The following is a 20,588-nucleotide window of genomic DNA, read 5'->3' as shown; positions in this document are numbered from 1 at the left end:
GTAATAATAAAGCATGAAGAATTTATGTGCACTTCCAAGTAAAGAAAACAGATGCATAAAAAATGCATAATTCTCCTACTTGTGTCAAAGAGGCAAAAAAGTATACATATTTTCTTGTGCTGTATATGCATAAAGTTTCATTTCTCTAAGGATACACAAAAAACTAATTTTAACTGTCTCATACGACTCACTGACAAAAGCAAGAACTTACAAATTCCAATAAAACATGACACCAAGGAGTTTGGATTCAAAATTTTAATAATAAATTGTGCCAGTAGAAGCTCTTCAAAGGCAATGATATATCAATAAATAATAGTTAAATTGAGTTCCTGAGAAAGAACCTACCACATAAAAGTGTGTCAGAGCGCTGTAAATAACAACATGGCATTACTGAAAAATAGCAAAAATACTGACAGTCACGATACAAGCACAGCAGACTTCAGAATCGGCCATTCATACACAATGTAAACCAGTACACGGGAATCATTTTTTGTTTTTAGTTTAGACATTGATAAATGCTTAAGTGTTGCTGCCTAGATATATACTAAATAATGAATACATTATGCTAAAAACTTCAAGGAAAAATATGTGGAATAATATAATGAAAAACACGATGCATCAGGTTTTTAAAAAGCAAAAAAAAAATTTGAACTTTTTACTCAAATATAAATCACTTTAAATAGGAATCATACTAATTTGAAATAAGGAATATTTTGTATGTTTAGCTATGTAGTTATATATACATCTACACTTCTAAGAAAATATGTATGGCTTAATATTTTTGTATTTCAATGTCACTTTGAGTAATCCTTGCTGTTTTACAAAGATGAGAAACATGTATTTTTAAAACCAAGTTAAGATTGATACTTCAAAGCACACCGAAAACAAAATGTGAGAGGGTGCCTGCCTCGGTTACTGAACTCCAACCTGCCACACCGCCGCTGCCTCAGACAAGCATGGCCTAGGGCAGGCCTCTCAGTGGCCTTCTGTTGGCAGCACAGTGGCGTATTAGATTCCACACGTCAGCTACAACCAGGAACGAGAGAGCAGATTGACCAGTGACATGGACAGAGTTCCACGATTAACTTAGAACTTTTTGGCATAGCTAACTTAATCCCTTTTGATGTACACAAGTTTAGTATATGACAAATGTTTACGTTTACCCCCCAAAGAACCCAATCATACCCAAGACACACACAGAAAGTCTTGTCAGTTACACACCGACATCTCTCCAACAGAACAGTCAGGGCACAGTCACAGCCAAATCACCCACACGACACGTCATCGCACACTGTCTAGAGCGTCTCTTTTATAGATTCTCGGTAAAAACGTCTTCACAGAACCCGCTGTGAATGGCAAGATACGGTCATTTTATAATAGAAAACTCTGCTCATGCGGTCCTCTGTACACACCAGATATCGGAAATCACACCCAGTCACCTTGCTCACACTTTCTATGATACTATAATATGCAAAAAGCAAAAAAAAAAAAAAGAAAAAGAAAAAAAAAAGCAGCTTTTAACATTATATCACAATTTTGAAATGTGGGGAAAATATGAAACAAAAAACATTGTGTGAATAAAATGGTATCAGTAACATCAGAACAGTGTTATCTTTCTTCTTATGTTATTGCACAGAGATTTCTTATCACATGTTCTTCAGTTGTACTGTCTTGTCCTAAATGTAAGTGCTGTGGACAAAATACAAAGGTATAAAATAACAGCAGCAAGATTTGTCAAAGTTAATCCCTATAATTTAGTAGGAAAAATGGCTATAAACAAAATAAGTGCTCTTTTTAAACTGTACTAAATTTTTAGAAATAATGTTTTAATGCAGGATATTCCTCAAAAGCTAGTTCAAAGCAATGTCGACACCCATCCCACTCAACCAGAATCTAGAAATGAAGATATGCTAGACTTGCATCCTTTTTTAAAAAGCTTTTTTGTTTGTTTGGTGTATTTTTGTTGAAGATCAGAATTTCAAGTGAATTAATCATCGGTGGAACTGAACACAAAGCCGACCTGAACTTTCCCTCAGGCCTGTGACCGAGCAGCTACGGGCACCCCAGGCCCGAGGCAGCGGGAGGGGGCCTGTTGCTGCCTACACATACACTGGCTGGCAGCCTTCAGCCTGACCCACCAGATCAGCGCTTTCCAGCGCAGGGGTGCCGGCCCGCGGAGCATCGGGCCCTGAAGGCTTTGGGCGCCGGAAGGGGTAGCCGTTGTCGTCAAAGAACCTGCGGAAGGTGAACTCGTAGAAGGCGTGCTCAGAGTGCCTGTTGTTTGGGGAGGTGAGCGTGTCCCAGGCCCTGCTGCTGTCCTCACTGGCATCGCCCCAAGGGCTTTCTTCATCTACAGGGTCGAAGTTTGAGGTGTCCATGGGGTGGCTGATTTGGGGAACATAGGGGGCGGGCTGCCTCCGGATGTCACTGGAGAAATCCATGGCAGAGAAGAACGGGTGGGCCTTCAGGTCATCGGCACCGTCCCTGCCGAGGCGCTGGTCTGCGGCGCAGCACAGTTTGGTGATGAGGTCCCGGGCCTCCGCACTCAGCTGGGCCTGGGCTGGGATGTGCAGCGTGTTCTCCCAGTTTATCACCTCAAGACACAACAGAACCAGTTTTAGTTTCTCCACATCCCAAGGCCAATATGGGCAGCTCTGGGACAGTACGTGATGATGTGATTTACGCAATTTTACTGCATGATGGGAGGAAAGTCAGGACAGACACAGAAGCCACAGTTGAGAACCTGGCAGCGATAGGTCAGTGGGGGTCTAGTAGGGGACACGTGGCCTGAGGCCTGGGTGCTGAGGCCACACACAGACCAAGCGACGACTGTCTTCCATTAGAGGCTGTTTAGTAAAAGAATTTTGCGCTCTCCACAAAAATGAAGAGACTGATCCTCTGTGAGTCGTTTCTTTAGCTATGGCAACAGATTTCTGTTGAACCATTTCATGGTTCTCATTCAGTATTTATCGTGACCAAGAGATGGTCAACTGAGGTTTTGAAATTTAAAAAAAAGGAAGGTCACAGAGAAGAATAAAGCTGACTGACCTACCACCTTGGCCTCGTATTCCTCATGCTTAACCACACAGACCAGCCGTCTGGATGACCAGTAAACACGTATGTCACATGTGCCCACTGTGAGGAGAAAACCTAAGGACTTCATTGTTCGCACTTCGAATAAGGAGAGAACACGGCAGCATCATTGGCTGCGGGCCGGGGGATGGGCCTCAGAGGAGGCAGGCGGGGTGTGGGTGGATGGCTGGTTTGAACCTGAGCAGTCATTTTTAGAGCTATAAAACTCATAGAAGAAAACATGGGCAAAATCTTCATAACATTGGATTTGGCAATGACTTCTTGGACATGATACCAAAGGCATAGGCAACAAAAGAAAAATGTACCATTAGACTGCATCAAAATTTAAAACTTCTGGTCACCAAAGGACACGATTGACAGAATAAAAGGTAACCCACAGAATGGGAGAATATATTTGCAAAACATCCATCTGATAAGGGGTTAACATTCAGAATATATAAAGAACTTCTGTAACTGAACAACAAAACAAACAACCTGATTTAAAATGGGCAAAGGACTTGAGCAGACCTTTCTCCAAAGAAGACACCAATGTCCAGTAAGCACACGAAAGAAAAGAGACTCAACGTCACTAATCATCAGGGAAATGCAAATCAGAACCAAGTGAGACACCAGCTCACTGGGATGAAGTCACCACTGGGATGGCTGCTATTTAAAAATGGAGGAAAATAAGTGTTGGTGAGGATATGGAGAAAAGGGAACCCTCGTGCACTGCTGGTGGGATTGCAGATTGGTGCAGCCACTGTGGGAAACAGTGTGGAGGGTCATCAAAAGGATAAATACAGAACTACCACATGACCCAGCGATCCCACTTGTGGGGACACACTGAGAAGAATGGAAAGTGGGGCTCGAACAGACACCTGTGTGCACATGCTCACAGCAGTGCCATTCACAATAGCCACATAAGGTGGGGACAACTCATGTGTCCACTTGCCAGATGGTGGGCAAACACAACGTGATACACACACACGGGAATATTATTCCGCCTTAAAAAGGAAGGAAATCCTGTTCCCCTTGACAACATGGGTGGGTCCTGAAGACATTCTGCTGAGTGAAATAAATCACCGGAGGACAAGCACTGTGTGATCCCACTCATATGAGGCCCCGGAGCAGTCAGATCATAGGGACAGAGAGTGGAAGAGAGGTCGCAGGGGCTGGAGGGAGGGAAGAATGGGGACTTAGTGTTTACCTGGGACACTTTCTGTTTGGGACGATGGAAGTGTTTGGAAATAGGCAGTGGTGACAGGTGCACACCCTGTGAATGTACTTACTGCCACCGAACTGTAGTTGAAAAAGGTTAAAATGGTAAAGTTTATCCCACTGGACACAGGGTTATCATCACTCAGACAAATTAGTGAGTGGTTTAGCTATTCAACTAGGATACAGAGGATGCTGAATTCCAATTCACTGTCACTGGAGTGAAGCCTGGCCTTAACGTAGGGTCCCTCTGATTAAGGAGCTATTAATTTAGGATCTACCATGAACTTTGGGGCACATGAATACTCCCTAGAATTGCTAGTAAGCATGTGTGTCAGTGGGTGAGTGCACTCTTCTGAGAAGTTCCAAAGATTTCATCAGATTCTCAATTCAATCTTTCTCAAGTTACCAATCATTTATTCCGGATTAAATGGCCATCATTCTAAAACTAATTAGTTAGCATTAAATGATTGATAAAATAATTATTTAATTACTTCAAATTAATATTAGAAGTATGCGCAACCAGTCTGATACAGCTGATAGTTTTCAGACAGCAACGATATAACCTCCAAATACACCAAGTGATTTCTTTAGGTCACTTAGAGTTTTCTGTCTGTTTGTAAGCAGCAGGCACAGTGGCAGCAGAGCCTAGATCTGAGCACTGCTTCTCACTGCCCTCACTTGGGAACACCAAGATGGCAGGTGACCAAGGATTCAAGGAAAATTTCATACACGCGTATTCAGGTCTAACTCTGTGGCTTTACTTATTAAAATAAAAATTTTCAAAATAGGTAATAACAATAATGCTTTAAAAAACCCAACATATACAACTGACATTCCTACACTAAGAATAAAAGGTCACAAGACCATGTGTGTCTGCAGCAAACAGACACGTTTCCTCTTCCGTTACCTTCAGCTGGGTCTCCGTGGGGGTGGGGGCCAAGAAGGGGGGCTGCCCCACGAGCATCTCGAAGAGAATCACACCGACGCTCCACCAGTCACAGAGCTGAGTGTACCCTGGAAGACAGGCGTGCAGCCCTCTCAGAGACCTGCACGAAGCCTTAGGGACTCACCGACGGCCACGCGAGAAGCACGGCCCACGAGCATGCGTGTTATGCAGAAGAAAACCGACCTACACCAACGTGTCTCCTTGCATGAGTGGCTCAGAATAAAAGCTGGAAAGGGCACCTGTGGGGCGCTGACAGTCTTCATGTGGGAAAGAGGATGGTCACTTGCCTTCTCTTATTTTCAGTCATTAGTCTGTGATAAACACAGGATACTTTTGCAATAAGAAAAGGCTTCTTAATTTGAAAAGATTACTTGTTGTTAGTGACAATACCAACCAGAGTGTTAAGTTCTTCAAGGACATACCAACAGACACAAATTAAAACAGTAGAAAGCACAAAACAGAAAGTGCTAAGACATGCCAATAGACAGGTGTGTGCAGTGATGGGTGTTTCCCGGAGAGCCTTTTCTGGGAGGGTCTGGAGGAAGTTGAAGAAAATAGAGGAGGGGAGGAGAGAAGGGGGCACTTTGATAGAGGGAACAAGTGTCACCAAAGACACCGTCTATGCGAGGAACTACCTAGCTGGCTCTTGGTCACAGAGCTCCCTGACAGAGCCGAGGTGTGTCACCGCGGCTGGATCAGGGGCTCCAGGGGCTGAAAGCAAGGTACACGTTTCTCTTTGACGCTCTCCCACTTCTCCTCCAGAGCCCTAAGGTCCAGTCCAAGCCAGGCTCCAGTCTTTATGTCACGTAACCCTGGCTAGGTGTGAATTGAGACATAAGACCTACTGGCAGGACTGCCAGTCTAGCTCCTGCCCAGGTGGCACTGCAGGCTGCAGAATAATTCCACCCCCTGGTTGTGGGCCTGTGCACAGGGTGGGGTGCTGGGGGACATGAATGTCCCCACACAGCTCGGGCCCCCTCCTCCTACTCTAAGGTTACTATTCCCAACGCCTCTCAGGGTGGTTCCTGTCAGACGGGCTCTGACAGAGAACAAAGGAAACTGACACTTGATCCAAAGCTGGCTGCTGCAATGACTTGGAACAGCACACGAGCAGAGAAGGCCATCCACGCTGGACCACTGCACAGACCAAAGCAACACACCACTGCTGCGAGGGCTACGTGATGGGTCCCTGAGAGGCTCCTCTGGGTCTCAGTCAGATGTCACATCTGGACACCCCCCCAAGTGAGCACTTGTAATTCTTTGCACACTGCTGTCCCCAAACCTCTCCTGTAAGGTGCTTCTGGACTAGCAGGGAAACCAGGGGAAACAACGTTTGGACTGTCACACTCAATGACCAGCTGGAGATGGCAGGCTGAGTAGTGTCCTGGTGACCCTCAGAGTTGTCTCCATCACATGGCTGGCAGAACCATTGTGGAGGGACCCCCTTGGGTCACAGGTAGGAAGCACGCACCCCACCCAAAGGAAGGAGTGAGCAGAGACTGCCCAGTGGTGACTTCCATCCCTAAACAGAAGTGATGCACGCTTCCAATGGGAACATGGGTGGGGTGGGTCTTAGCAAGCTGGAGCCAGGAAGACAGTGAAAGGACTGGAGTGAAGACCGCCCCCCGCTGGGCAGCAGGAGTGTGGACACTGGAGGTGAGCAGCCAGGTACCCACCTTTCCGGAGCAGCACTTCCGGCGCGATGTAATTTGGGGTCCCAACCAGGGAGTGGGCCAGGCACCTCTGGTGCTGCTTCCTGGCTCTCTGCTCCAGGGTCTTCAGCCTGTCTCCACACCGACAATTTGACACGTCATCCCAGAGGTCACTCGGCTCCATGCTGTCCTGCCTGATGTGGCTCCCTTCCACCCAGGAATCACGGCAGCGAAAGAAGAGAATACAAAACAAAGTGAATTGTCAGCATTCAACATCACAACAGATCACAGCTTCAGACGGCCCAGCTGCTGGCACCCTGACAGGTAGCCCTGAGGTTCCGCGGGGCAGCCCGCGTCCTGGGGCAGAGACACTGCGTGAGGCCAGCAGGGCACCGGGCACAAACGATGGTTCTGTGATCGTGGGACCGCAGGCTGCACCTGAGGGACCTGAGGGACCCACACGCCAGTCCCAATAGCTCCCACCCACGATAAGACGCGCTCTGTACATGTGCCACTGAAATGAGCACGCAAGACGTGTTTTAACGTGACCATGGAAAAGCGTCAGAGGACTAAAAAATGTCAACAAAAATGGCGTAAGTGCCATAAAATGGGAATGACTTAGGAAAGCCTGAGCTATGGTGTTAAAGTAAGTGCTGGGAGAATCCGAGCCATGAACAAGATAAAGGCCTGCTATTTTTGACTTCCCTGTATACGGCACAACTACAGGAGATGGACGACACCACTCTGCATCTACACGTACACCCAGACACTGCAGGAGACTCAGGCTGGCCGCACAGACGGTTCCTCGGGGTCCTGACACTTCCTTTTTAAGGTTCGTTTTAATAGGACAGAGTGATGGTTTCTCACAAAGGCCCACGACACCCCATCGCCTACTATCCCAAAAATATCAGAGTAAAACTGAAATCCACCAACTTAAAAAACCCTCACACATGTCACTTTGTCTGTAGGGAGCAAAGGATGTCTCACCAAATTATAAAATAATGGAGTGACAGACAATTTTGCCAGGCTGAGCAGCTGCCAGGGTGAGCTGCAGCTGCCCTTCAGTGCGGGGTGGGTGCCCGGGCCTGCGACAGTACCTTTCTGGTAGTACTTGGAGTTGTGGGTCCACCTGAAGCCAGTGCAGAGGCCAAAGTCTGTCAGTTTGATGTGACCATCAAGATCTATCAAAATGTTGTCCGGCTTGATGTCCCGGTGGATGAAGCCCATCTTGTGGACGCTCTCGATGGCCAAGGTCAGCTCGGCGACGTAGAAGCGGGCCAGGTGCTCGGGGAACACCTCCATGCGGATCAGCAGGCTCATCATGTCCCCGCCCGGGATGTAATCCATCACGAAGTACAGGCTGTCCTTGTCCTGGAAGGAGTAGTACAGCTTCACCACCCACTCGTTGTCCGCCTCGGCCAGGATGTCCCGCTCGGCCTTGACGTGTGCCACCTGGTTCCGGTTCAGGACGTCCTTTTTCCTCAGGGTCTTCATGGCGTACAGGGCATGAGTGTCCACCTTGCACGCCAGGCACACCTCCCCAAAGGCGCCGATGCCCAGGGTTTTGATTTTCACAAACATGGACTTGTCCATCTTGGCCCTCTTCAGCCTGTTGTAGTTGGACTCCTTCTGGTAGAGGATCTTCCGCATCTGCTCCTGCTCGGCCTCGCAAAGCCCCGCCTGTGCGGAAGAAGACAAGGTCACGTCACAGGGGCCCTGGCAAGAGATGCCCTAGGACTGACTGGACCCTGCCTGGATCTATAGGAATGACAGGACGCAAGAATGGGTCCGACATGCCCCAAGCAAGAGAACACTCGGTTCTGTTCTTTGTACCACAGGCAGACACAAATCTGAAACCCAAACGAAGACAAAGCAGACAGCTCTCTCTCGAGGTCGCTTTAGGCCCTAAAAACTAAAGGAAACGCCTACTAATAAAAAGCTGTGGGAAAGGGGACCATAAAATTCCTGGAACTCTAAGAGCAATCTACTATTTTAATAGCTCATGGAAAATAGGAAAACAGAAAAGAAAAAGTCAATGAAAATGGGAGAGCACAAAACCCACAAATTTTTAGAATTTGAAATTATTGGTTGTGTGATTTCAATTTATATTAACATTTTATTTAAATAATTTCATCAATTATCTTCTCTCGCTGTTTAGTGTCAAGTATATTTAAAATGTTAATTGTTAAGTATCCACTTAAAGAAAAGATAAATCAATCACTACTATATTTTTCTTTATATATTCCACAATTTCAATTCATAAAACCTCAAACTTCACTCCTACTCTTCCCAAACTGTTTTACTACTAGTTAGCAAAACCTGATGAATTTTGTTAATGAATGAGGACACATCCTAACAATTCATTTGGTAGTTTTCCTGTTAGGACCCTGACGTCGGGGTGACAGGGGAAGGGCGGCTGCGACACCTGCCACTGCTCCAGGTCCCTCCGCTGTGCCCAGGCCACCGCCGGGAGATGATGGGTTTGCACCTAAGGGGACGACGAGGCGGAAGCGGAAGGCATCTGCTGCCATCCACCCCTTACGGCAGGCAGCGGGCACGGACAGCGGTAGGAAGGAAACGAAACATTACTCTGGCCATCTCCTGCTCCAGCTGCAGCCTGCGGTTGACCTTCTGCTGGTAGGTCTTGATGACATTCTCCACGTGCTGCTCCATGAAGAACTTGAACGCGTAGGGCGAGTAGCTCTTGATCCGAGACTCTCTTTTCTCCTCGTCTCTGCTGTTTTTGCGGACTGGGACGGGAGACGTCTGGATCTGTTTCTTATCCTTCCCGGCTCGGTCGGCCTTGGCGCCTTTGGGGCCCCGATCGGCCCGGTCCGGGGTCTCGGCCTGTGCACCCCGCAGCCGCTGCTCCACCTCGGTGCATAGACTGTCCACGTCCACCTGCTCGGCTGCGCCCCGCAACAGCAGGTGCTTGGGGTATGGTGGGGGCGGGCACCTCACGTCCACGTCCCGCGGGAAGGTGCCGGCGCCTCCTAAGGGTGGGGGGTGCTCGTCGGCGGACTCGGGCCCCTCCGGGCTGGGGGCGGGTGGCGGCACCCAGGCCGGGTGGGAGGGCCCCACGGCAGTCTGGGGCTCGGGCCTGAGCACGCGCACACTCTTCACCGGGTGCAGGATGTGCGCGGCCGTGACAGCCGTGATGGTGTTGGGGGAGGCCACCGCCACTTGCTGCTGGTGGCTGTTAAAGGAGCTGGTTCTGCTGGGCACCGGGCCCTCCGGCAGGAAGGCCACGTGCGGGCGCGTCGGCGCCTCCAGGCCCGGCTTCTGCAGAGAGTCTCGGCGGGCCAGGCCTGGGGCCGGCCAGGGCTGCACCGGCGTGCTGCCTGCTTCGTACAGGTCTGCACTGAGGCTGTTCCTGGCGGGCGCCAGCAGGCTCTGCTGGGGGCCCATCACGTGCACCTGGGGGGCCTGTTTGTGGTGCGGGTGCGGCACGTACAGACCCGCCGCGGCTCCCGCGGGCTGAAATGCGTGGCTGACCCCGGGCTGCCCGGACGGGCCCTTGGCAGCTAGGTTGGCGTACCCACCCGCGTCTGGCTGCGCCTTGTTCTGAAAGGAGGGGCTGCGCTGGACGCCGTAGCCCATGGGCTCCCCGGACACCAGCAGGTGCGGCCTGTAGTGCGGGGCCTGCAGCGGGAGGCCTTGGACCCCGGGCCCGGCCCCCGGGAAAGTCAGCCCAGCCGCCTCTATGCTCGAGGAATAGCCTTTGGGCTGGTGCTGGGGGCCGCCTGGCGCGCCGTGGGGGCTGGCCCCGGCGAAGAGGAAGTCCACGTACTGCCGGGGCACCTCATCCAGCGCGCCACAGCCCTCATAGGCGCCGCTCATCTGATGGTAGGGGGGGAAAGGGTCGCCTGCTCCCTCGAAGCTGGGCCTCCTTGGCACAGAGGTGGGCGCAAGGCCCTTTCCTGCAGAGGAAAGAAAAGGACGCGCCATTAGAGGGGTCTGTGCTGCGGGTTCTGGCAGTTTCAGACTCCTGCTCACCTTAGCATGCTGATGCCGCTCCAAGGCTGAAGGCCTCTGGCAGGGCAGGGCCCTGCTCTGGGGACATCCAGGCTGCCTGCGGAGTCTGCAGGCTCTGCCCTGCCCACAGAGACCCCTCACAGGGACGCCTGGCAGAGCCAAGACCCCCTACGGACACCACGCCAGGCAGAAGTCACAGCCAAACATCACAGTTTCCTCGACTAAGAAGATGTAGCACTGAGCACACAGCACAGGCAAATGCAGAAGAGAATGTCGCAGAGCACAGGCCTGCGGCCTGGGAGCCGTGTGAGACGGACGAGGGCCTGGCACTGCCAAGAGGAAAACAGGCCCATCTCCTCTGAACAAACAGCCTGTGCAATCCCCACAACAATGGTGTGGGTTTCTCCGAGGCCTTCCACAAGGCGGGGGGACGCCTTTTGCTAAGTATCCTGAGTCCCTTGTCACATGCAAGGGTCTCAGGCACCAGACGATCGTGCAGTCGGCTCTGTCCTGGAAGGAGACCATCCACTGTCGGCGGCCAATGGGGCAGTGTTAGGTGCTGGACCCCTGGCCTTCCTACAGGCTACAGTGGGAGAACATGCGTGTTCTAGAACCCAGGAAATAAGCCTCCCTTTTCAAAGACCCCTCCACAGGCCCAAGAGAAAGTCAAACGAACGCTTTTATTCTCACTCTGTTGGGTTGCCTAAATTTGGTGTCCAGTGAATTTTTGTATCTTTCATAAAACAAAACAAGCACTTTCCCCAGGTAGGAAGTAGCACAGATAATTTCAGACGGGAGGCACCCAGGTAAGTCCCAGCTGTGACCGCCCTCCGTCCTGCATGTCAGAGCAGGGCAGGCCCGGCTCACCCACGACAGGTATGGTACATGGCAGGGTGCCGAGAGCGGATGTGAGGATGGCCTCGCTGGGCCTCCCTTGTGCATGTGAAAATCGCCAGTGTCCTGGCTCCCAGGGCAGGTCTGCGCTCACCTGGGGAGGTCTGCTTGATGACACGCACGATCTGCTCGTTCCTGGGGTCCAGGTAGCCCATCTTGCTGATGTAGTCCAGCGCAGCCTCGATGCTCCTGCTGCCCGTCTGCTTGAGTGCTCGGCCAGCCATCTCCTGTGGGAAGCACATGTGCCATCGTCAACAAACCCACCAGGGACTCCCATTGCCCGCACCTGACTGATGTGACACTCGCCTCTGTGCTGGCTGGAGTCTCAGAATGACAGAGTCTGACCCACACTAAACCACAGTCTGTTCAGCGAGTGTCAAGAACATACAGAAATTTGGGTGGGGGACCTGAGGTTCCGCTTCGTAGAAAAATGTGTGTGGTCAGGCTGGTATGTTCTGGTTTGGGGGTAAACCTAAAACTAGAACAGTGTGCCAGGAAGACCTTGCTTTGACCTAGTTCACACCCAGGCTCAATCTGAGAGGAGCGTGGGGAGCAGGTGACCTGTCCTAAGGGGTGAGGGTTTTGTCAAAGAGTCATTTATAAAAAGCATCCCGAAGGCCTACTGTTTCCAATGCCTTGTGCTGCCTATAGCAGCAGGGGACTTGCGCTAAGGGTCCTGGTCTAGCGGGACAGGGCAAGCACAGGCTAAGGAGCCTGCGGAGCCATGCCAGGACAGGCCCTCAGAACTGCTATGGCACAGACACTGGTGCGTACCCGGGAAGATGCAGGTAGCGTGGATGAGGGTCACAGCAGACAGACTCCTTCCACTGAGGAAGGGGCCCTAGGGGCTGCCCATGGAAGAGGTGGCGCACAGCTGGCTCCTCCAGCACAGACAAAATTTGGGCAGGTGGGAGCCCAGTAAAGAAAACGTATTCTTGGAACAGTTAGAGCAGGGGCCTGGTGGGGAGGCAGGGCTGGAAGCCTGAGGAGGCAGGGGTGAGGACTGCCCTCGGCGGAGGGCCCCAGGGCTTTGCCCTGATTGAAGGCAGTTGCAGAAGCTTTCAACAGCGCTGTGGGTCAAAGAGAAGACTGATCTGGGGCAGAGGGAAGACTGGCCAGCTGGGGGCGCTGTCTGGTGGGGAAGATCAAGCAGGCAGCAGAGGACTGGGCTGTGAGGGCTGTGGCCCAGGAGCCTTAGGGTCTGCTCTGCAGAGCTGTGGGCCAACAGGAAAGACCGGGAGAGGGGAGGATAACCACACAGGCTGGCCTACTGGGTGCAGGCGTGGAGCAGGCAGAGGAGTTCTAGGTTTCACAGAAGGGAACCTGGAGCGTCCTGAGGTCCAGGGGCCAGTGGGTGAGCATGGAGCAAGGGGGTGATGACGGGATAGGAGGGGCTGGAGGGACAGGGTGGGAGAGGGGACAGGGTGACAGTTTACTAGGCAGACTGGGAGGTCGTCATAAGGACAGAGCTGTGTTTCAAAAGTAGAATTTGGATCGACAGAAAGGGCAAGTGTACAAAATCTGGAAGAGCTGCTGAGAGAGAGCAGAGTGCAGCCCCACCCTGCTTCATGCTCTGTGATGCGATGGGTTGCGTCTGCAAAGGCGTCTCCACTGCTTGGAGAAAGACGTGGGAGAGAACCTGTCACCAGGGTAACCCTGGAGCTCCTGGTGCCCATTTGTAAAATGTGCCATTAGGAGTGGACCCTAACCACAAACCCTTCAACTAGACAAACTGTCCATGCTGCTCTGTGTGAAACGAGGCCACGGCCCATGTGCAGCGTGAACTGCCAGGCATGTTATAACTCCAGACCTGCTCCGTGCCAGGTGTCCGCTAAGTCAAGTGTGCATGGGTGGGTCAACTCTCTCCCTGATAACCGGGCTCCCTTCAGGACTTGTACATTTACTGTGCTGCAAATCTAGGAATTTAGGCAAGAAGAATCAACATGAGGCTACCACAAATAATGACTCTTGCTCACAGGGACGTTTCAAACCATAAACCTCAGCACTTCAACGTTATTGACCAGATAAAACCTTTCAACAACTTGAGTGTGCCAGGTCTGGCCTGGTCTGTCACTGCCCTCACTGAGCAAAGGGAGTTTGTGTGTGAAACCTCAGGGGCCCCCCTGTACATGTACACACAGCCATGCTGCCAAAGCTGATAGGAGGGCAGAAGCCACCCAAATGCACCGGGCAGTGCAGCTCACTGGCTGCCGTGGCTGCTCGTGGCCGGAGCCACATGTCACTGAGCCCTGACCACATCGAACGGCACAACCTGCTTCCTGTGTGTGGCGGTGCCACACTCAGGCTCTGTCACCAAGACAGCCAGCAGCTTGGGGTGTCACCATAAGAAGGTAAACCCGCTCAGAGAGGTGCAAAGTGAGGGGTACAGTGGGCGGTGGCCTCCAGCAAGGTCAGCGGACCCTGCGGGCGCACGTCTAAAGCATGACGGGATCCAGGGCATCAACAGGCCTGCCTCACCAGCCGCTCAGAGCAGGAAGCCCCCGGCCAGAAGAGGAGGGACGGCGGTTGGCTCTGCTGGCCCCTGGCCCCTGAGGCAGGCTCTCCTTCCTGCTGTGTCGGCGGAGGTAAAGGTTGCCGGCTGGCCAGTTGCGCGCCCACCTGACGTGTCACCCGAGAACAGGCAAGAGCTGTGGGGAACCTGCCACGTTCCACATTTTGACTCCTAACTCACAGGAAGACAGTTGGGTTCACATACCCTGCAGCTCAAGTATGTTCTGGGCACCAACACACGACTGAGAACAGTTTAAATTCAGTGAGACGTTATTATGAACGAAAAAAAGAATTTCCTACAGAGCTCCGCCCCCCCCCCCTTCCCGTTAAGGAAGCATTTTTCAAATGTTAGCAAAGTTATATGCCACCATTTTAACATTCCAACGATGAGTTTGGGCCAGAAAAGGAGACGAACATCATCAGCCTCGTTGGGTCTACGCGGCCCTCCGGTGCGCCTGCGCCTGCCCGCCTCCGCACCTTGCTCACCACGCTATCAAGCCACGTGCAAAGCTTAAATGGAGCAAAGGCATCTCTGGCCATGGCTCGCTGAAGAGGCTGAGCCGCCATGGCCACCTGGGCGTTGCTGTCCTGGGGGGTAATAGTTTCAGTAGCTTCTGAGGACCTCAGACGCTGTGCCCCCAAAGAAACCCCAAAGAAAAGGGCACATCGTCCGCTCGTCAAGGACAAGGAAGACAGCACAGGCAGCTGTCATGTCAGACACCCAGGGCGGGCTTCCTCCTCTTCTGCGTAGAAAGGAATCTGATCCAAAAGACTAGGCTTGTTGAGAACAGAGGACACTGAAGAACCAGGGAGCGCGGGTTTCCTGAGGTGCGTCCATGTAAGTTACAGCCCCCCCCACCCCCCCACCAAAGGTGCTTCTGGACGAAGGACGCAAGGCCCACGTGCTTTCTTGCAGGGTTCCTGCCGCATTACATTGCCTGGTCTTTTGGAAGCCCAGTGGGGCGCGCATTCCAGGTGTCCTGTGCCAGCTCTCAAGCCTTAGTCAGAAGCACAGGCTTGGTGAACTGTGCGGGAACCTTCTGCGGCCGGCAGGCCAGCCCCCGCGTGCTTTGCATTGTGTATTTCCCAAAAGGAACACGCAGAGGTCCACCTGGACTTCTTAGGGCGCGGTTTCCTGTGTGTACTCAAACGATGGTGGGAAAATAAAGCGAAGGAAAAAACCAAGTCCCCTTTGAATTGTAAATGTGTACACGAAAAGAAAATAAATCACTGCTTCACATCAGTGAGACTATGGGGGACTTCAACCCTGGTGGTGGCCTCTGACGGCCGGCAGATGAAGCTGCAGCCCTACACCCTAAAGTATTATACAGCGAGTGGCGTAGCACTTCGGAGGGATATATATATATGTATATATATATACATACATACAATATATAAATTTGTATGTATTTATATATTATACAGCCAGTGGCGTAGCACTTCGGAGGGATATATATATATATATGTATATATATATATATATACATACATACAATATATAAATTTGTATGTATTTATATATGATATATATATTTATATATAAAATATATAAATAAACATAGGTAGGGAGAGAAGAAGAAATTTGGCCTAAAATTAAACAAACATGAAAAAATTTCAACCTTGTGTATGATCAAAGACACTCTAATAAAGCAGCCTTTTATAACTATTGTTAGCACCAAAATAAAGTAAATCATTTAAAGATAAACGGGCTAGTGAAACTCTTCAGTCTCGTATTTTTGGTGCCAATATAAATCATAAAACTCTTCTGAGGCGAGTATTTGTTAATAAGTATTGAAAGTAATTAAATGTGTACCCTGAGTCATTAATTTTACTCCTTGAAATTTATTCTCAGCGTGTAAATTCCATTTGAAAGTCAATTTGTATAAGGATGTCTTAAGAATTAGGCATAATAAATCAGCCCCTCAAGTAGAATGGGATAAGTGGGAGTTAGGAAGAGCTTAAATATCTGATGACAGAATAGTTATGTTAATTATAATGAATTACACTTCACTGCACTTGATGCAGCCAGAACATCGCATGTATGGCCACAATTCTTTACCTGACAAATATTTTCTGAGCATCTACTACTGTTCTCGACACTGAGTATGTAGCCGTGAACAAAACATGCAACTTTCAACACTGTAAACATGAAAAATGCTCATGTATAAAATTTATGTCTCTTAGTATCAAAGCTGTGTACAAATTAATCATATCTATGAACAAGGGTTTCAGGGGAACATGAGAAATATAAAATTTGACTTAATTTGGTTTAATGTTGAAATACACAATGATTTTATTAAAGAGGGTAAGACAAGAATACTTATATATGTGTCAAATTCCATAATAATAAATCTGCCTATATTGTCTCGTTACAGAATTGTGGACAGATGACGAAAATTCTCCAGGTCACAGCTGACTCCAGTGACAGGGCAAGGTTTCACAAGGTCATCCCAAAGTTCCTGCCAATCCTAAAGTTCCATGTTTTTCAGGGATGTTTGACAAAAGTTTAGAGATTTTACTTTGGCCACTATCAAGACAAGTGAACAGAGGTATGACACACTCGATGGGAGTTTAACATACCAAAATCCCTATTAGTTTTCTCGGACACAGATGCGCGCGCGCGCGCGCGCGCACACACACACACACACACACACACATTCAGGGGTCCTTGATCCTGTATGTCAATTCCTGTGTCCTAACTGTGTCCAACAATGAGCACAGACAACTCCACCCCCATCTGCAATGGGCTGCAGCTCCCGTTGGGACATGGCATCCGTCTCCTCTCCCCTGAATCGCAGCTGGCCTGGGACTTGCTCCAATGCAACAGCAGAGTGAGCAGAGTGACCTGTGCTGTCCTGAGCCCAGCCCTCAAGAGAACTGGCTGTTTTCACTTTCACTCCAGGATCCCTGAGTGGCCAAAAGAGAGACCCAGCCAGCGCTGAGACCCTAGGCCTGCTGCTCTTCTGACATGTGAGTGATGCTGTGTGTGCTGGATGTTCACAGCCAGCTGAGTCACGGTGCAACGGTCCACCCAGAACCCCAGCAGAGGCCACGTGGAGCAGAAGAATCGCCCAGTGGAGCCCAGCCAACCCAGAGGGTCGTAATACGTAATAAATTATTGTCACTTTTCAGCCACTAAAAATCCTGGGATGGTTTGTTACACAATAGATCATTGATAATTAACTCTCCTTTTTTTGCAATGTATAATCTGGAAAGTATCTCTACCTAAAGTATGTCTACTATTTGTTTTATGTTAAACTTTGAACAGTTTGATCTACAAAACTTTTGCCCAAATAAACCCAATTTCTGTAAAGATCAGAAAATTTTCTGAATAAATTTACAGATATGTAAGATTATCACTATTATTAGGTTTAACAAAATGCCAAGAAACAATCTTTCTTTTTTTTTTTAAGAAAGAGTGAATGTAATTTTAATATTGGGTAATTATCAGACTTGCATGCATGTAAGGTAGCACTACAAGAAAAAAGTGTGAAGTTTGGACAGAATTTTACACACGTTTTTACAGAAAAGTAGAAGACAGAATGACTAAAACTTCTCTGATTTCCTTGAGAGGCCAGGGGACACACTTGTGTACCTTCTGAGGGACCCTGAGCTAATTCTGGACATATTTACCATTTCAAGATCACAAGGCTCACAAACATGCACTGTCAAATGAAAAGAGTGAGCCTTTTAATTGGGCCTACTGTGTGCTCAAGAAGACACCCTGATGAGGAGAGAGTGAGTTGGCAGCAGCCTTGCTCCTTAAAGAAAATGTCACCCTTGTAACTGTACAAGGTCCAGGTGGGAGCTCTTTGATGGTTACATCTTTAGTGATCAGTTTGTTGTTGTGTATCACAAAACATAAACACATTCACATCCTTTGACCTAGCAATTCAAGTTCTAGAAGTCAATTTTTAAGAAATATTTAATTTGTCTTATTTGTATACGGGGAAGTTCATCTCAGAATTATTTAAATATAAGAGCAAGATTTAGGAACAATCTAATGTCTCTCAATAAGTATTAGTAAATTAAACATGGTACATTCACATAATGGAATATTTTGATGTTGTGAATATATTTAATGACATAGGAAAATGTTCATAATATACTGTTGGGTGAATAATAAAACACATGACAAAACCTTGTGCATATATGATCCCAGTCTTTATATCTAGACACGTACAGGGGGAAAAAAAAATCAAAGGATTTTAATAAGGTTATGTTTACAGGATAAGGGATAACTAATATTTTACTTTATGCTATTTTCTATAGTTCACATTTTTATTCAGAAAAACAAATGTTACCAAAAACTAAGTGAAATAAATTGTAGTGAGCTAGCGTTTAATAGTAGTTACTGTTCAAGGGTATCTAATTTTTTAAAATAATTTCACTACTTTTATTTTTCAGTTCTGATTGACATTCATTATTATACTAGTTTAATTGTGCAGCGTAGTAGTCAGACACTGATATCATTTATGAAGTGACCCCCACCCCCCGATTACATGTAGTCTAGTCTCCACCTGGCACCACACACAGTTAGTACAATATTATTGACTACATTCTCTATGCTGTACTTTACATTCCCATGATTACTTCTGCAACTGCCAATTTGTACTTCTTACTCCTTTCCCCTTTCTCACCCTGTCCCCCAACCCCCTTCCCATCTGGCAACCATCAGTTTGTTCTCTGAATCTGTGAGACTGCCAAGAAAAAGTATTTCATCAGAAAATTGCAAGGTTATTCCAACAGTGACTGCCGCTATAATTAGTGATATTTGAGAACCTAAACAAACATATTTTTATTCCAGTATATCCCATTAAGTTGTTCTTATTTTCCTATTATGACCCCAGTAATAAAACACCCACTTTGCATTTACTTATCATAATTTGGCTGCATGCTCGGCAGTAAGCACTGCCTTTTGACAGTCTTGCAACTTTGCAGACCCTCAAATAAAATTTGGTTAGGTTAACATCTGACTAAAAAATTATTATTATATCTTTAAATGTTTTTGCTCTTAAAGAAATACTAAACTCTTGGGTACGGCTATCATTATGATGACTTGGGTCCAATTTCTTTTTGAGAAATCACAAAAATCAATAGGAAAATAGAATATAACATACAAAAACACTTTACACTGCTTCAGGGAAGGAGGGGAAGGTGCTGTCCAGTGTCACGTCTTCTGAAGGAGAGCTCCTGGGTCCTGAGTACCTGTGTGTAGGCATGAATTTGCACGTGCACACAGTCAGCCCACTGCTGGGGCTCACTGCACTGCTTCCCCAGCCCAGCCTCCAACCTGCAGGCAACCTGCGGCTCCCACTGCACCAGGAGACCATCCAGCAGCGGCCTGACCCGAGGAGCGGACTGAAGTGCAGGAAGACTGCGCACGCGCTTCACAGTCTGCTCGGGCCCCCCCAGAGTAGTTCCCCCACCAGGACATCCCTCCTATTTTTAAGGAGGACAGCAGGTGCTCTAAAATTGGGGTTGTACAATTCACCAGGAAAATAAGCACATAAAAGCATGGGGAGCTCTCATGTGCCTCCCTTTCACAAGGTCTTAAAAGAGTCGCTAGGAAATCCAGATGGTCACTCCTGGGGGCAGACACAGCCATGCTCTGTGCGTTCACTCCAGGAGGTGGGGGGCCTTCAGCAGACAGCATAGGAGTGGTGCACTGGCGGGGCAGTGCTCAGGAAGGGGTGACGCTGGTCCCACAGGAGAGACAACTCTAGGGAAGCACCCGCCAAAGGGGGTGATGTCACGAATAGGCAGAGGTCCATGATTTCCCAACACAGAAGAAAATCAAGTACTATGTTAGAAAGACGGGGACTTCGAGAGACTGAACTAAGGGACGCTGTATGGAGGGTGGCGTTGGGGATGGGCAGAATTCAGAAGACAGCTTGATAGACTTTCTGGTCGATAGGGAAAGACTGCAGTCAGAGAAAGCTCAGAAAGAACACAACTGATCCTGACAGCGTGTGGGCTACACTGGACAGATGCCAAGAGACCCAAAGTCAGCCTTCTTTGCTCCCCAGCTGGACAGGGCTCAGGCTGGCCAGGACAGCACTGACTTTCTCTCCCTTTCAAGGAGGTTCAGAGGTCTGGACGTGTCCAGACGGTAGGGCTTGCCAAGCTTGGGAGTTCTGCAAACTTACTTCTGCACTTCCAATGCTGTCCTGACAGAGATGGAGATAAGCTAGGAAAGATAAAGTAAGACAAAAGGCCACTGCCCTTGTCTTCCAGGGCCTGGAGGTAAGGAGCCGAATGAAGAAGGGAATAAACTTGGAACTTGAATTCACTCTTGTTGGAAATGCTACCTTCAGAGG

At 48.9% G+C, this 20,588-nt stretch overlaps 1 protein-coding gene across 2 annotated transcripts in view; it reads right to left on the bottom strand.

Moving 5' to 3' along the window:
* Positions 1-240: 240 nt before the first annotated feature.
* The window catches only part of LATS2 (large tumor suppressor kinase 2), an 81,655-nt gene continuing 61,307 nt past the window's right edge, over positions 241-20,588 (bottom strand). Inside the window, exons 3-8 of one of the 2 annotated variants that reach the window (XM_074330142.2) lie at positions 11,852-11,984; positions 9,478-10,808; positions 7,986-8,568; positions 6,913-7,095; positions 5,198-5,304; positions 241-2,594 (exon numbers count right to left, since the gene is read on the bottom strand). In XM_074330142.2, the coding sequence (XP_074186243.1) occupies positions 2,100-2,594; positions 5,198-5,304; positions 6,913-7,095; positions 7,986-8,568; positions 9,478-10,808; positions 11,852-11,984 (2,832 nt within the window). In that variant the 3' untranslated portion in view covers positions 241-2,099. The remainder of the gene's footprint in view (positions 2,595-5,197; positions 5,305-6,912; positions 7,096-7,985; positions 8,569-9,477; positions 10,809-11,851; positions 11,985-20,588) is intronic. The other variant, XM_074330143.2, reaches the window with a different exon arrangement.

Source organism: Rhinolophus sinicus, chromosome 16 (genome assembly GCF_057876585.1).
Source record: "Rhinolophus sinicus isolate RSI-liver-muscle chromosome 16, RSI-T2T, whole genome shotgun sequence".
NCBI classification, from domain to species: domain Eukaryota; kingdom Metazoa; phylum Chordata; class Mammalia; order Chiroptera; family Rhinolophidae; genus Rhinolophus; species Rhinolophus sinicus.
The sequence above is the reverse complement of the archived record's forward strand: the minus strand, read 5'-3'. Positions and strand labels throughout refer to the sequence as shown.